Source organism: Acomys russatus, unplaced genomic scaffold, assembly GCF_903995435.1.
Source record: "Acomys russatus unplaced genomic scaffold, mAcoRus1.1, whole genome shotgun sequence".
NCBI lineage: Eukaryota > Metazoa > Chordata > Mammalia > Rodentia > Muridae > Acomys > Acomys russatus.
Genome location: NW_026131795.1, coordinates 39,395 through 56,580, shown reverse-complemented (window position 1 = coordinate 56,580; position 17,186 = coordinate 39,395). Strand labels below are relative to the sequence as shown.

Here is a 17,186-nt window from a genome sequence, read left to right as displayed (position 1 = left end):
GCCCTCGACTTTCTATTCTGTTGCCTGGCAACGGAGTTCAGTAGAGCTCAGCGGCCAACCCTGGCCCCTACCCCGCACTCTTTCTCTCCCCCAGCAGCTTGGGCAGCATTGATTAAATGGTCAGCCTTTTGGGACAAAGGCCAAGGGCACTGAGAGCGCAAGCACTGGGTGGATTACCCCGGTTGCGCGGGAATCTCTCCCTGCACTGACGCAAGCCCTGCCTGGCTGGTACCGGCACACCTTCCAAGGTCCTGAGGGACCTTTCTCAGCCACCAAAGCGCTCCTTCCTAAACACCTGTGAATTTCTTGTAAACCACTCACATCAGGTTCTTAAAGTTCTCAACTTCTGGTGGATTCCCTGACAGTCAAGGTGGGTAAACTGAAACGCCAAAGCGTCCAGGGGGTAGAGGAGCTCAGTTCAGAGGGGGAAAGAGTGCAGAGGGCCTTATCTTACTATAACGATGGCTACACTCGGGCCAGAACTGAGTTGAGGTGGCCCGACCTTGGCAGAAATAAGAATACTGGGAAAGTGTTCTGAGCTCCCGCAAGGAGACACCCTCCGCTGGCACCCCGGCGCCCTCCAGCCCCTCCCGTAGCAGCGGAGCGCACTCCTTCACTTCGCTGCGCAGGTGGCAGGAGCACTAGCTGGCCCGCACCCTTGCGGCGCGCACTCCTCCACGGCTTACCACCACGTAAGCCTAAGAGACTAGAAAGGAGAGAATCTGTCCTCAGCGTGAGGCTAACCCCAAATTCTTACCCAGGTTCACAAAGCTCATGACCATGTCTGCGTCGTTAAGGAAAGCGCTGTCCTGAGCGCTGGTCAGTGGAGATGCACCACCGCCAGGTCCTGGGGCCAGGAGACTTTTGCGGTTCAGGGAGTGTGCAGCTCCGGGAGACGGCTGTCCGAACTGGGACGAACTGGCTCCTCGGTGGGGCCCAGGCTCCCCGCTGTCTCCCTCTGACACTCCATCCTCTTCGTCATCGGCGGACAGGGCGTTGTAGAGATCCAGCATGAAGAGCGGAGCGGACTTCAGCCGCCCTGGAGGGGGCTCCTCGCGAGCCGTCTGCTGCTGCGGGAGCACCGGGGGCTGAGGCTGCTGGAGGCCGTGCAGGGGTCGCGGCCTGTGCGGGAGCCCCAGCACCGACAGGATCTCCTTTTGCATCTCCCGCTTCTCGTGGGTCTTGAGCCGCCGATAGAGGAAGCCCGAAGAAGACGACTGTGGCGGCGGCTGCTCGGTGCGCACAGGGCTCCCGCCGGCTCCCAGCAGCTGTCCCCCGGCGGTGGTCGCGGCTACCGGCAGAGGCGGCCGCAGCGGCGGGGGTCCACAGCTGCACAGCAACCCCCACCACCAGCACAGCCACTGCGCCCTCCGCCCCAGCCCAGGCATCGCCGCCCGGCCCGGCTGCCCCCGCGGGCCCGGCGAGGCGTCGAGCGGCGGAGCGAGGCCGGAGCGCGGCGGCTGTGGCCCTTGGAGTGGGCAGCCCCCGCCACTTCTCGGCGGGCTCTCTTCCCGTTCCTGGCACTCAGTCCTTATCTCTCATGGTCATCCGTGGCGCCCCAAAAAGCCCAGGAGGAGAAGAGAAGACAGGGCGACCGCAGGTCTCTTGAGGCGCACGGGCTGAGCCAGGTGTGTCCTATGCAGGACAGCGCTGCAGCCGGCACCCCTGAGCGGGTCACGCCGCGGTCAATCTCAGTCTGCACACGTGAGCTTCCCTGTGCCCTCACAGAAGGATGGCCGAAAAGGACCCGAGGCAACAGTTCAGGAGATGGAAGAGATGAGGGGCACCATCCCTGAGCACTCCCTTCCTGGCTTGTAGGACAATCCTTAAGTTTACTCCGCTGCGGGTACCGGGCTGTGGCGATCTCGCGTCCTGAAACGCCAATCTTCTCCGCGCGGCTTTAACTTCCCTCTGGCCCGAAATTTAGTACCCCTCCGCCCTCGGACACAGTCGCTCCCCGTCGAAATCTCCGCGCGCCTCCCCAAGTGGAGGCAGCCAGGATATATATAGCTTTCCGCTCCGTAGTCTCTTGGATACCCGGAGGATCCCGCTCTCCGAGGAGATGGGAGACAAGAGGACCCGAGCGTGGAGCAGAGGCTGCAGCGTCGGCCCGGGAATTCGCAGTCTCCCGCCTCTGTGCGCTGCGCTCGGAGCCGCCGCCAACGTGGGCTTTCTGCTGTGCGTCTCGCTCAGGTACCGCACTCAAACCCAGGAACGCCCCGCCTTTCTCGGTAACGGACAGGCTTCCAGCCAATGAAGAGACGACTCTTGCGGAATATTTACATAGGCCCACCCCTTCTTTCACCCTCTCTTCTCCCGAGGCCTCGCCTCCTCCGCTCGTAGGTTTCTAGCACACAGAATTCTTGGAGGCACCAAGAGTTGATTGGGCGGGTCAGAAAGGCAAATAAGTCATTGCTAGGAAGAAAAATCTGATCACGACTCTGTTCTAAACTTTTCTCTGCTAAATAAAAGTAAATACAGCTATTTAATCTATACTTTTACGGAGGGAGAAAATAATATGACAATTTTCTCCTTCCCTTCTTAGTTTCTCTTATTGATGGAATGTAGGCGTTTAGCCGACACGTGGCTCTCAAAGGCAGCTGCTGTAAGTTAAGACACACCCTGCGAGGAAGCTGCTCACACACCAGCTGCAGAGAGGGCCAAGGACAAGCCGGATCAGAGTCCTGAAGGTTTCCAGTCGGATATTTCAATGTATCTGTTCATTTGGGCTGCATTTGGCTTCTTAAACTAAAACCCAAATGAAAGAGGCCACAGTCTGTTCGTGGTACTTGCAAATCCTTCCCCATGTTTTTGCTAGCCTCTCAATGCAGCTGGTCACTTGGCAATTGCATTTTGAGTTACATAGAGCTGGGTAAAATGTAAAGACACTGGTAAAAGTAGTCTCAACGAGGGCCTCGAAAGTTTTTTTTGTTTTTGTTTTTTTGTTTTTAATGTCCAGGTTAATAAACAGGTCCCTGACACATTGGTTGCTTCGATCCTTCAACAAACTGGGACCACTTCCAACATCACCTTCTACCAATACAGTCGCAAACCCATTTCCTTCTACACTTCTCAAATGCCCGCTCATCTGTGGATGGTAGAAGCAAGTGCTTCTACTTGAAATAGTAGTCTTTCTCCTGGTAAGAATGTAAGGATTAGGAAATAAAAACTTCATCTACTTTCAGTTTCTGTTTACACGGCCCAAAACATTTTAGATCATCGGTAGAGAAATCAAAGGCGTGCACCATTTCATCTGTCTAGGACATTCTATGAGTATAAAATCAGTGCTGCGCTGCCCAAGAGGCTAGGAGCTCCACTCAGAAGTCCTGAAGTCCAACAAGGCCACATAAGCTTCCAGCTGAGGGCCTCCTCCTTGCACAGAGTCAGCCACGCCTTCTTCGTAAGAGGTCTGGCAAGGCACATGTGGAATAAAAGAAGCTCAAGTCACAAGGCAGTAAAGACAGTGCTGAAATCCGTGAAAATAAATAAACAAGTGAGCAAATAAGCCCCAAGGGTATCCCCAGAGGGCAGTGCCATTTCAAACACAAAAGTGGGGCTGTGACTTATATATGGGTCTATGGAGATAACTCTAGTGGAGAGCACAAATGTGGTGCTACACAACTGGTCCCCTTTTTTTAGGGGACCCCCGTGGTGTGAGTCTAAAGCAACACTTAGTGAAGAAGGATGTCACAAGGACAGTGATGTTCAACTAAGGGTCACAAGCGATGTTGTACTCACACGTCCCTTGTGTGCTCTCAACCTCAACATGTCATATTTACAGGAAACAGGCACTTGGATCCTTCTGAGTTCCAGGGGCGGCGTAAAGAGGTATAGTCCTAAGATTTCAAGGACTTCACACTGGGTTTTATGTCAAGTGAAACTCAGCAGAGAGAGGGACCCTTAATCTGTGTTTCTGTCATTCCCTGCTTTCCTGACCACATTCCATCAGAGACTCCATGTGGCTGGGAGGTCTCAGATCGGAAGACTAGACAAAGCGCACACGTGTGACTTAAGTGGGTGCAGAAGGGAGTTGAAGGAACTCAAGCAGCTCACTGGAACTTAGAGAAAAATCAGAGGTCACTTCGCCCCCTGCAGGACACCAAAATATTACTGCCCCCTTCCTCTGTCAACCCAGACAAGCTTCATTAAGTTTTCTCTGAGCATCTCTCAAGCATATGGGGGAAAGAGGAGGAATTCCATCAAGAAGCCAAATGTGAGAGCCAGCCCATAGCAAACATCTGGCTGCTTGGCTGACATTTCATGCAGATGGCCTCAGTCTCTGGAAATAGGTTGTCTGTCCCACCCTTGCCCCGTTTCATGAAGAAGTGAAGATGGCCTCACCACAAAGCACAGGGACAGAGTGGAAAGCCTCACTGGGCCAGAGTAACTCACAGAAAATTCTTTAAAATGCCAATTTTCAAAGCGTTCCTTATGTAGTATGGAGAGTCGTACGCTCACAACACACTTGACCTAACAATTTCTGACTTGAAAAGATACTGCTTATTAACTTAATATGCCAGAACTTTTGAAATGATACTGCTTATTCGTTTAATATGCTAAAAAAAAAAAAAAACTCTATTCTTCCCTGTGAATTACCTCATTAACAACACACTACAAATAGTGGCGCATGCCTTTAATCCTGGTCTGCTCTACAGAGTGAGTTCCAGGACAGCCAGGACTACACAGAGAAACCCTGTCTCGACAAAACCAAACCAAAACAAAACAAAAACAAACAAACAAACAAAAAAAACCCAAAACACTACAAGTGCACTCTTTGATTTTGTACTAAATCACATCAGTTCCTTCAACTTTGTTGCCTAAAGGAAAGTCTATGCTGCCTTCAGAATCCACCACAAAAAGCCCCAGACTGTGTGGCTGTTGTGTTTCAAAGCCTGAATTCTGCGCCCCTTGAGCCCTTGAGACACAGCACTTGAAATACTAAACTCTAATCATTATAATTAGCACAAGGTTGAAGGAGTTTAACATTAATTCCAAAATATAATAAACTCACTCACATTTTAAAAATACCAGTTTGGGATTAAGTGAAAAGGAACTATGTTAAGTAACTGTTTGCTGAGTATGAGAAATGAACACTTGAGCGTTAAATAAATATTGCTTCTGAAAGCTACACCTGTAAGGCAAACTTCAAAATATGTGTCTCATCCCAAAGTCTGCGGTCCCATGTATGTTCCCTCACACTCTCCCTTCACTGTCTATTCAAAAATGCTGGGCATTCAGACTTGGAAATGTCATCAGACCATCATATTTTCCTACTCGGAGGACATCTGGTGGCAAAGTGAAAAACTAATATATAAATCTGTTTCCAGAGGTTTTTTTTTTTTTTCCACTGTAACCCAAATAGCAAATCTGTTATTTGTTGAGTTTCGCTCCTTCACGTGCACTCACATCTCACACTCCTAGAACCCAAACTGTCAATATCATACTGACCATTGGCATATTAGTAGCATCCAGTCTATTCGTTGTCATTTTTGAACTTTCCTTTGGCTAACTGGCATGGGTAAATGAAGTCATATTTTTGTTTTTAAACTGAGCCGAACAATACCATATTTGCATTTCTAGTTTTACTGTCCCCGAAGAGGTTTGGTCTGAGAAAGCACACACGCCAGGTGTGCTTTCTCAGATTTTCAGGATTCCCTGAACCGCCACCCTCTGGGTTTCATGGCATTCTGTGACCCAGTATTCCAGGTATGTCTCTCTATCTCCCAGCAGGCTACGTGAAGATATGACATATCGTGGGATCAATCCTCTTAAGTAGCAAAGCCATACTGGTGACATGTGAGGGCCAGCAAAAACACCACGCTGAGTAAACTCGGGTTAGAATGAAAGTCGTGTGGGGTGTAGTACAGCACAGATAGCTGTAATCCCAGCCCTGGGGAGACTAAGTCAGCATGGTCTGTTCCAAACCAACCTGGGCCATACAGTGAGCCCTGTTTCAAAAAAAAATCAATAAAAATCAATATAATGGGCTGGAGAAATGGCTCAGTGGTTAAGGGCACCGCCTGCTCTTCCAGAGGTCCTGAGTTCAATTCCCAGCAACCACATGGTGGCTCACAACCATCTATAATGTTATCTGATGCCCCTTTCTGCAGATAGAGCACTCATATACAATAAATAAAACTTTTTTAAAAAAAATCTATATCATTGACTTCCATCAAGACTGCATGCCCAGCCTATCTCCTCAGCCACTCACTCAGTTAACAAATATTGAAATGTCTGCTGTGCAGTGGGCAGTATCCTAAATTGGAGACGCCTGTGCCCCCCTACAGTCTAGATTGGGGAATAGAGAAAATAACAAGCTACAACGGGCTCAGCTGGGCACCACACATTTGCTGGGGATTTTACTCCTGGTGCTATTACCTATGAAAACAGTGCTTTATGGTTTTGTTACAAAGGGAACTTTGAAGATAGAATTAAAGTTGTCAAATGGGTGACCTAAAGATAAGACTGGTCCTGGATTACCCAAGGGGGTCAATATAATCACAAGAGCCCTTAAAAGGAGAAGATATCCACAGAGAGGTACAGCCCAGGAGAAACTTGACAAGTCTAAATGGCTTCGAAGGTGAAATGACAGCAAGTTAGGGAATGCAAGGGGTACTGCTAACAGGTATTAAATAAACAGCAACCCCAGCCTTGATTGCTAATCGTGTCAACAACCCATTATCATCAAAGCCTACAGATAAGAGGCCAGAGCAGGGACCTCTTGTCCTCAGCCTGCTGGGACCTTTCCACAGAGAAAGGCCTCACATGAGGCAGCCTTCACATTCTCTGAGCCATGAGAAGGAAGTGTGTTGTGGGGTGATATTTCAGCCATAAGACAAAAACAAACAAACAAAAAAACCATGTATTTATTTGGATGATAAGTAATAAGGAGGATGTGTAGACAGGAAAAGGGCTAGAAGGACACGGATGCTCAGAAAAGTGGCTTTGTGTGAGGCTCTGGTACAGTAAGTGAGACCAGGCAGGAAGGTATCTTGAGAAGGGGCTTTTAGATCATGGAAGGGAAGCAGTGTGTGCAAAACACCATGGCAGGGACACGCCTGGTGAGCTGGCAACAGAAAGAGCAAGATGACCCATGAGGCTACAGTAGGGGACATTAGAAGGAGCAGCAACTGGAAATTCTGTCAGAAAGTTGGTATACCAAGATGGTGTAGGACTATGGACATCCTGGTAAAGATGTTGGCCTTCACAGACTAAAATAAACAAACAAAAACAAAAAAAAATTGAGATGGCACAACATAGAGACATCTCGCCAACACACGTACCAGAAAGAACACATTCTATTCTGTCATTTATGTAAGATTCAAAGACAGGCTGAATGAATCTAGAAGTCAGTTGAGTAGCTCCCTTTCCAAAAGGAAAAAAAAAAAAAATCATGAGAGGAATGATGGCGTGGAACCCAGCATGGCTTCCCAACTGTTGATTCATTCTCTCACTTGGGTGGAAGCCATACAGGTGAAGTCAGTCTTTTTCTTAATTATGAGAGTGTTTTACGCATGGTTTACACACTTTTCTGGGCGCGGTAAATAAATTTTGGTTGAAAATAAAGCAGTAGCAGCAAGTGAGTGTGAGCTGTAAAGATCATTGGATGACTTTGAGCAGAAGAGAGGCGGGAATTACGTGTGAACAGCATCTCATGGGCCACTGGACTAAGAACAGAGCACAATGTTCTCAGGACAGAGCCAGGAATGCCAGCAAGGAAGCCCTGGTTTGTGATTAGAAGGGAGAGGACAGGGTCTCCCAGCAGCCCTTGGGGAGAAGAGGAGAATGCTGGGAAAAGGAAATGAGTCAAGTCGGATTCTGAAGACGGAGCCCAATGCTGAGTTGATGTACTAACCTCATATGGACACATGTCATTGAAACCTCTACTGCTTGCACAAAGCCCGGGCTCATAGATACATTTGCTGAGGGACTAAGTTGAGGCCTCTAAAGGTTATTGTCATGCTAAGTAGCTGTGGAGAGAGTGTGACCACCCTCTTCCAGCTGCCCCTGGAGTACAGACTATGCCCCAAATAAACAGAAGCTTGCCTTGCAAGCACAACTTCAAGACAAGTCTCCTGTAGCCTTTCTGGGCTCTCTACAGCCATCCCTCCTTTTCTGAATCTCTCCCAAGGCACAAAGAGGCCAATGGGGAGAAACTTTACACAAACTCCTGTAAGCCACAGGTGATGGTGTTCCACTATAGTTCCAGCACTTGGGAGCCTATGGTGGGAAAAGTCAGCCTGGACAACAAAATAAGACCACGTCTCAAGGTTAAACAACAAAGGAAAAGCTCCAGTGGGATCCTGGATGGGGATGGGATAGCTTGGGGGGGGGGGAAGGGCTGAAAAGCTGACAGAATTAAAGGGTATAGTTGATAATAGTGTGTTCATAATGGTTCGAGGAATATGGTAAGTGTGGCATAAGAACATACGATGATACTTTATAATCACAGGGGACAGAAGGCATGATCTGTACAGGAACTTGTTACCAGAAAGTGAGAACTCTCTGGAAGGTCAACACTAGCCCAAGTTGGCATGACACTGACTTAGTTTGTAGCTCAAGCTGACCTCAAACTCACAGCAGTTCTTCTGCCTCAGTCTTTTGCGTGCTGCAGTTAACTACAAAAACCCAGATACAAGCTTTTTAAAAGATAAAACTATCCCTGTAGCTTTACTCTGAGGGTATGGCAGGCTTCCCTGTTTCTTTTGCTGCAGAAAATAACACACGCCTTTATTCTTATTGGATTAATCACGGGTGATTGTGTTTCTAAGCTTTTACTCCATTTACTCCATGTTCACTAGCGTTATTAACACTTTCACCCATGCAGGAGGCATGAGAGCCATAATTCTACCCCACTGGCCCTCAACCTCCCTAACGCTTCAACCCTTCAATACAGCTCCTCATGTTGTGGTGACACCCCCCCACCACCATAAAATTATTTTTGTTGCTACTTCATGACTGTGATTTTGCTACTGTTATGGACTGCAATATTTATCTGGTATGCAGGATATCTAATATGTGACCCCGTAACGGGTCGCAACCTGCTAAATTCTATTTTTACCTTCCTATTTTTAAATTCTGTCATTTCATTTTCTTACACCTGGTAATGTAAATGTAACAAAAAAAGAGTTCATGATCATCATCAAACAGAGGTTTTTTGTTTTGTTTTGCTTTTGCTTTTGTTTTTTGTTTACTTGCTTGCTTGCTTTTTTAAGAAAGGGTTTCTCTGTGTAGCCCTGTCTATCCTGGAACTCTCTTTGTAGACCAGGCCGGCCTCAAATTCAGAGAACCACCTGCCTCTGCCTTCCGAATGCTGGGATTGAAGGCGTGAGCCACTACACCCAGCTCAAACAGAGTTTCTAAAACTCTGAGAGAAATGGCGGTCTCTGGTGCACCAGGATCGTCCTCCCTCTGGCTTTCCTTCCTCCTTCCTAATGTCTGAGGAGCCTTTATTATTTCCTTCCCATGGATGATCTTCCTCCAGTCGTTCTTTAAGGATAAATCTGCTTCCCATAAGTTGTGGGTTTCTCTCGGAGAATTACAGTTGTCTCTCCCTATCTGCAGACTTTGCACCCTCCAGATCCATCCCACCACAGGCCAAAAATAGTCAAAAGCAATATCACATCTGCACCAGACATATACAGATTTCTCGTGCCATTACTTTGTGATAATACGTGTCACAACTACTAACACAACATTTACATTCCACCACACATTAATCTACAGGTAACTTAAACCATGCATGAGGGTGTGCGTAGGTAACAGACAAACAGCATTCCATGTCCCCTCTACGCTGGACCATAGCCCCTCAAACCACAAGCCAAAAGAAAGCTTTCCTCCCTAAGTTACTCCCTGTCAGTAACCGAGACAAAATATGAACATCTGAGGCTTTTGTTATGTGAGAGGTCCCTGAACCACTCCCATTCAGAAGCCATTATGCTTTGTTTTTCTGTCACCCTTTGTTGCTCCAGTATCATTTCTGTTGCTGTGACAAGATATCCTCACAAAAAGCAATTTGAGGAAGAAAGGCCTAAATTTGGTGTGTGACTCCAGGTTACTTACACGCCGTCATTTCAGAGAGGCCAGGAAGAAGCTCAAGCAGCCAGTAAATCCCATCTGTTCAAGAGCAGAGAGACAAATGTGTCCGTGTTGTCTGCCTGCCGCTTTGCTCAGCTTGTGGGGCCTAGGGAGTATTGCCACCCACGGTGGGCGGTGTCCTCCTGCATCAACTAACAATCAAGACAATTTCCCACAGACCCAGCTGGTCTAGGCAACCCCTCAACTAAGACTCCTCAAGTGATTGCAGGTTGTATCATGCTGACATTTAAAAACTAACCAACACATTTATGGACAATTTCACCAGAGGTAAACTGACAGTAGATGGCTCTTTTCTTCCAGCGTTTGAAGCACGCTGTGCCACTTCCACCATGGTCTCAGGTGAATATCTGTGCTCTTGCAAGTAACTGTTTTCTCCTGCAAATATCATATGTTTCTCCCTGTCTGAAAAGACTTTCCCTCTGTTTTCAGTTCTCTGTAGTTTAATTATAATATGTCTTTGAGTTAATTTCTTTGGGTTTATTTTGTTTAGGATTTTTCTCAGCTTCCTAAATATGTAGGCACGTGTTAAAATGTGTGGAGGGAAGTTTGGTATAGTGGCACATACTGTAATCCCATCTGAGACAGAAGGATCACAGATAAAGCTAGCCTTAGCTATATTGCCAGATGTCGAGGTGGGAACAGAGCAGACAAAAGTAGAGCCTGATGCTTGCAACTCAGTTATCATGTGTACACGAAGCCCTGGATTTGGTCCCTAGAACCACATAACAACATGGTGGTGCAGGCCTGTAATCCCAGTACCAGGAGGTAGAGGCAAGAATATCAATTTAAAGCCATTCTTATCTACCTAGAGAGTTCGAGGCTAGTCTGGGATGCTTGAGTTCCAGTTAGAGTGAAGAAAAGAAGGGGCCGAAGAGATGGCTCAGTGGTTAAGAGCACTGTGCTTTTCCAGAGGTCCTGAGTTTGATTCCCAGCCACCACATGGTGGCTCACAACCATCTACACTGAGATTTGATGGCCTCTTCTGCAGGCAAACATGCAGACAGAGCACTCATATACATAAAATAAATAATCAGTCTTTCTAAGAAAGGGGAGCGGGAGGGAGGTAGGGAGAGAGGGGGAGAGGAAGAGACAGAGACAGAGAGAGACAGAGAGACAGAGACAGAGAGAGACAGAGACAGAGAGAGAGAGAGAATTAGAGAGCTTTCTCTTCCTCCTGGAACTAGACAATGAAATGGCACATCTCTCATGATTGTTTTACAGGTCCCTAGGGCTCTGCTGACTCCCTTCCCCTTTTCTCCCCGGGTTATCAGAATGGATGAATTTTATTGGTATCTCTAAAGATCCAGTCATCTTTACCACATCCTCTGTCATCTATGCTGTTCTGCCTAATTAGCAAGTTGTTGATTTTTTTCTACAATAGACCAATATAAAATTTTTACAAAATACTATCTTGTTGCCAAGATTTGTGACTCTTCCTTTGTTTTAGAATGTGTGATTGGCAGTGCAAGTGTTTTGTATGTGACAACTAGTTAAAACTCCTTGATGTGGACAATGTGGGATAATTTCTACATCTGCCTGATTTCTGTGCTGCTGTCAATTTGTCTAAAGAGCAGACAACAACAACAAAAATCCTCTTTAGGGCATTTCAGGTTCACATAAAAGCTGAAAGATACTAAAGTCCCTACACACCATCCGTACTTCCCCTTGAACTCCCCACAAAAGTGACACATTCTTACAGCTGATAAACCTCCTCGACACATCGTTACCACAACGCGGCTAGAGTCACATCACTCATTCTTGGCGGTGTGCCTCCAAATGCTGGGACACATACCCGCCACCAGAATGTCACATGGAGCAGGTGCACCCAATAGAAACTCCTGTGCTTCACTTGTCCCCTTCTCCTGGGGAGTCCCCAGAAACATGACTGCTTGTTTCGTTTTACTGTCTTCATGGCTTTGCCTTTTTCAGAAACATACAGAGTTGGAATGACAAACTCTGCAGGTTTTTCAGACGAGGTTCTTTTACTTAGGAGAATGCAGTGTATTTCAGTTTGCTCTGTGGCCCGTGGTTTTTTTGTTTGGTTTGGTTTGGTTTGGTTTGGTTTGGTTTTTTTTTTTTTTGTTGTTGTTGTTGTTTTTTTTTTTTTTGTATCTTTATTTATTTTGTAGCACTGAATGATAAATATTTCACTGTCTGGCTGAACCCTGCTTTGTCTATCCCAGTGGTTCTCAATATGTGGGTCACGACGCCTTTGGGGGTTGGACAACCCTTTCACATGGTCCCCTAAGACCATCGGAAAAACACAGATATTTACATTAATATACATACCAGTAGCAAAATTACAGTTACAGAAGTGTCAGTGAAAATAATTTTATGGCTGAAGGTCACCACAACATGAGGGTCGTATTAAAGGTCACAGCATTGGGAAGGTTGAGAACCCCTGCTCTATCCATTCACCACCTGAAGCAGATGCTGCCTCTTCTGGGTTTTAACACTTACAAGGAGAGCTGCTGCAAACATCCAGGCCAGTTTTCTATGTGCATGCAGATGTTCAGCTCCTTTAAGTAAGATATTCTTCGGCAAAGGTACACTTGAGGGATCTGCTGCAAGGGGGCCTGCCTGTAAAGAATGAGCAAAGGAAGCTTCTTCAACAGCAGCAAAGTGGTAGATGTAATCTGAGGGCAGCAGGAAAGGAGAGCAGGAGGGTGAGAAACCGGGAAGAGACCAGAGAGGGTCCTTTTCCTTGTGAGACCTGGATAGCTGATTTGATGACAGCAAGTGCTTAAGGCAGTGACGGGGTGACGCTTACAAATGGGAAGGCAGAGGAGGCTAGGCAGAGGTGAGGTTTCCATGTCCACTTGAAGAGGGCTGAAGTAGCGTCTTCAGAGAAAAAGAGGCTTCCCGGAGCCAGCTTCCCAACACCAAGACACTTGAGTGACTGCGGTGACTTTAGCTTTACTTATATGATTTTTTTCTGATAAGCATCTGAGTGTCAACACTCTTTCCTCCAATCAACAAGCGCATGCTAATTTCCCCCTCCCCACCCCACCCCGACCCCCAGCCCTTTCTTATTTAGTTTTTTTCAAAACAGAGTTTCTCTGATTAGCCTTGGCTGTCCTGAACTCACTTTGTAGACCAGGCTGGCTTTGAACTCACAGAGATCTTCCTACCTCTGCCTCCCGAGTGCTGGGATTAAAGGCGTGTGTCACTGAGCCTGGCCTTAATTTCCCCATTTTACTTGGATAAATTCTGGAACTTCTCCAGTAAGGGTCAGAGGGTATAACCCATCAAGGAATGGAAGCAAGCCACTGTTGGATGCTTAAAAACAAGCAAAAACAGTGAAGATTGTTTCAATCTAATAGCCATGCATAACAACACACAGGGAGCACTCATGGTGGGAGCACTTACACTGGGAGCAGTAATGCTCACACTGGGAGCGCTCACACTGGGAACACTCACACCTGGAGCACTCACACTGAGAGCATCCACACCGGGAGCAGTCACACAGGGAGTACTCAGGCTGGGAGCACTCACACCGGAGCATTCACACTGGGAGCACTCAAGCTCGCAGCACTCACAGATAGTTTCTTTCTAAGTGTGGTGGTCTGAATGAGATTGGCTTCCACAGGCTCACATATTTGAATGCTCAGTTCTCAATCTGTGGACTGTTTACCAAGGACTGGGAGATGTGGGCTTGGAGAAGGTGTATCCCTGTGGTGGGCTTTCCAAAATCCCAAGCCTGTCTAGCTCGCTCTGCTTGCTGCCTGTGAACAAAAGATGAGCTCTCAGCTATAGCTACAGCACCCTGCCTGCCTGCCTGCCTGCCTGCCTGCTGCCACACTCCCTGCTATGCCGATCATGGACTCACCCTGAGAAACTGTAAGCACGTCCCAATTAAATGCTTTCTTCTACAAGTTGCCTTGGTCACGTTGTCCCTTCACAGCAGCAGGACAGTCACTAAGACACTAGGTTTTAAGGGAGTTCTAGAAAAAAAAAGTTAGATTTGCTACAGTCTGTTGCCCTGTCTGTGGGAATGAGGAGTGGGGTGGGGGGTGGGATGGGGAAATTATGGCAGCCTGCCTGTTCCTCACATGGAAGCCACAAGTCGATCTCTTTCTCTGTGCTCTCCATGGACAGCCGCCACGAATAATGTTCCTAAAGACTTGGATGCAAGTCTCCAGGGATGGACCTGGGCTTGTAAACCACAGGGTTGGTCTCCTCAAGCACCACTTGACCTGTCTGTACAACAGTTAGCCCCTCCCAGACCATGGTGACCTCAGGGCCTGGGAGTGTGCATTTCAGCAGGCAGATAGGGAACAGAAGGTCCTTCGGGTTGGTGTAATGCCTCTTGAGATGGTCTCCCAAAGGCTGAATAATTTGACATCACCAAGGTGAAATCCCTTCTGTTCAAAATGCTTAGTGATCTTTCCCACAAGCCCCCACTGAACCCCAAGCATCTTGATAACAATAATGGTATACTCATTGCTGCCCATGGTCCCCAATGGCTACTTGAGCACTAACCTGATTTGCTTTTACATTGCACTATTTCCCAATCTTTATAGGGAGGCTAGTAAAACTGACTTTATTAACGAGTGAACCGAGCTGGACAGAACAGGTAATAAGCAAACTGGTTACCTTCTCAGTCACTCCCAGCATCCATCCTGATCCTCACAGGTAAGAACCCCATTCCTCCCCACCCTCACCTACCAGAAAGTCTGGACTATAGGCTCTGTTGTTTCCTGTACTTAGAACAGTGCCTGGCACACAGTAAGGTGCTCAATAAATATTTGTTCAATGATGGAATTTTCTTGGGTAAGTCCTTGGGTGGGGAAAGAAAACATATAGGATGCCTCCTTCATCGTCCTTCACTCTCTACAGGAAGAGAACATTAAAAACATAGATGAGCAAATATGTTTAAAATACTTAAAATAAGCTTCAGCCTGTGATGACAAATACTAAATTATTTGGTAAACACTACAAGAATGTCAGGACTTCTAAATCCCATTACCTTCTTTCTATGTAGACATGAGAACAGGATGATAGGAGCTAATTTTAACACTCACTTCTACTACCTAAATGTGTACAAATCACACTTCTAAAAATGAGACTTTCCTACAGAAATAAAACTAAAATTTGCCAATACACCTCAGAGTAAAACGTTATTTGAGGATTAGTAAAACATTTCTTTTCCTAGCCAGTGAATGGTACACTTGTTCTCATGACTTTTCCTTCACGTCCCTCACCAGAACCAACTCTCCTGGCATGCGAAGCAGATTCCTTCCCACGCCCTCTGGACGCAACACCCACACCTGCCTCCCCATCCCAGGCAGGAGAAAGACATGCTAGCCACGCCAGCAGGACGGGGCCACTATCACCAGGCACACACTCTCCTAAATGAAGCATCGGATCTTCCCATGCTCTGAGCCGAGAACTGAGGGGAAAGAAAAAGCTGCCTGTAGTCAGCTTATAAAATGAAGATGTTATCACTCTCCAGTAAAGGGAAGTGCTGGCTGAGGGTTAAGCATGTTAGTGTAAGTACGGTTGTCCTGTGTCATTTTCTCTTACCCCTGACCAGGCAGATTCAGTGAACAGCCTTTGCAAGGAGGCCTTGGTCCTTCCTACTGCAAGCATGTTTCCTTCAGCAAAATCCCAAGGCCTCGAAGGAGCATTTCCCAGGGAGGTTCCAATGTCACTTGAGGTTACTAGAGATCCCAGAGGGGAGAGGGTGCTGGCAGAAGAGCCAGGGAACCAGGTTTTGTGCCTGAGCCAGGAAAATAGCTGCCATCTTCCCTCTCACCCCACAGCTGGGGCAGGGTGGTGAACACACACAGCCTTGGAACAGCACCAGGCACATATGTGTCAGGACCAAACAGCATAAAGAGGGCTCAGGTTTTGGGCTGATGAAAAGACAATAGCCATCTTCCATAGTCTACTGTGAATGGGAACACAGAGTGGTCATCACCTCACAGCAGCTGCTACAGGGAGCACATGTAGGGAGAGAAATGTCTATGTGAGTCTGAAGAAATCTGAGAAGGAATCTGGATAAGAAAGTTGTGAGAAGGGTAGATTTTTTTTTTTTCCTTGCTGTCTCAAGAGAGGGTTTCCCTGTATAGGCCTGGCTGTCCTGGAACTCTCTGTAAACCAGCCTGGCCTTGAAATCACACAGATCTGCCTGTCTCTGCCTCCCAGTTGCTGGGATTAAAAGCATGCACCACCACTGCCAGGATAGAGAGGTAGATTTAAGTTAAGGCTTAGAGCATGGTTTGAAGTTGTTTCTAAACATGACCATGCTAAGTGACTGGCGCTAGGTTTACTACTGAGGACAAGGCAGGTTTGGTCTCTGTCCATAAGCAGCTTCCAGTCTTATGGGGCAGGCCATAACGGAACAAAATGAATACATCTGAAATTAACAATCTGGGGATAAATGCATGAGCTGGCCACTATAAGAAAGAGAAGGAAGGGGAATTTCAACAGAAAGAATAGAACACGCAAAGAGCCAGGGAGAACTGCCGCAGAGAACCTGGCAGTCTTCAGAGTTCCTGGAGGTAGCAGTGGACAGTAAGTGCCGGTAGATGGGATGACTGAGCTCGGAAGGACAATCAGGGCACACATTACGCATGAGTCTGAGAAACTGGAATTTCCAGAGGATGAAGGGAAGGCACCCCAGAGGTTTTACTAGGCAGAATGTAGTCTAACACATAATTTTGAGCTATTTAATTGGCTGTTGTGCACAATATAAAAGCCAGATGCTCAGCAATGAACCAGGTGGCAGACAGGTAAGGACAGTAAGGAAGTGAGCAGGAAAATGAAAGGTGCTAGGGAGGTGGGGGAGTCTACAGTAAAGCAAGTCAGGGGAAAGGGCAAAAACAGAAGTTCTATTGCAGACAATTAGTTGGAGGTCCCTCTGAGAGCTCCAAACAGGATCGCCAAGTGAACAGAAGAGCTGTTCCATAGATTAGAAATATTTATTGAATAAATTAATTACCTAAGTCATGGTAACAGATGCCCACAATCCCGGCACTCAGAAGGCTGAGGTGAAAGAATTACAAGAATTGGCAGAGGATGAATGTCACGTATTATGAAGGGAGATATCAGTGATGGTGGTAACATATGTGTGAGAAAGTGGC

The 17,186-nt window shown here is 47.1% G+C and overlaps 1 protein-coding gene across 1 annotated transcript; it reads right to left on the bottom strand.

Moving 5' to 3' along the window:
- Nucleotides 1-714: 714 nt before the first annotated feature.
- On the bottom strand, nucleotides 715-2,806 carry LOC127186488 (bone morphogenetic protein 6-like). The gene has a single exon (XM_051142834.1). It carries the CDS (start codon nucleotides 1,386-1,388, stop codon nucleotides 729-731), a length of 660 nt encoding a protein of 219 aa, XP_050998791.1. The 5' UTR covers nucleotides 1,389-2,806; the 3' UTR covers nucleotides 715-728.
- Nucleotides 2,807-17,186: the final 14,380 nt, after the last annotated feature.

Coding starts and splice junctions, on each gene's coding strand:
- LOC127186488 (XM_051142834.1), bottom strand. CDS start 1,388: ATGCCTGGGCTGGGGCGGAGGGCGCAGTGGCTGTGCTGGTGGTGGGGG.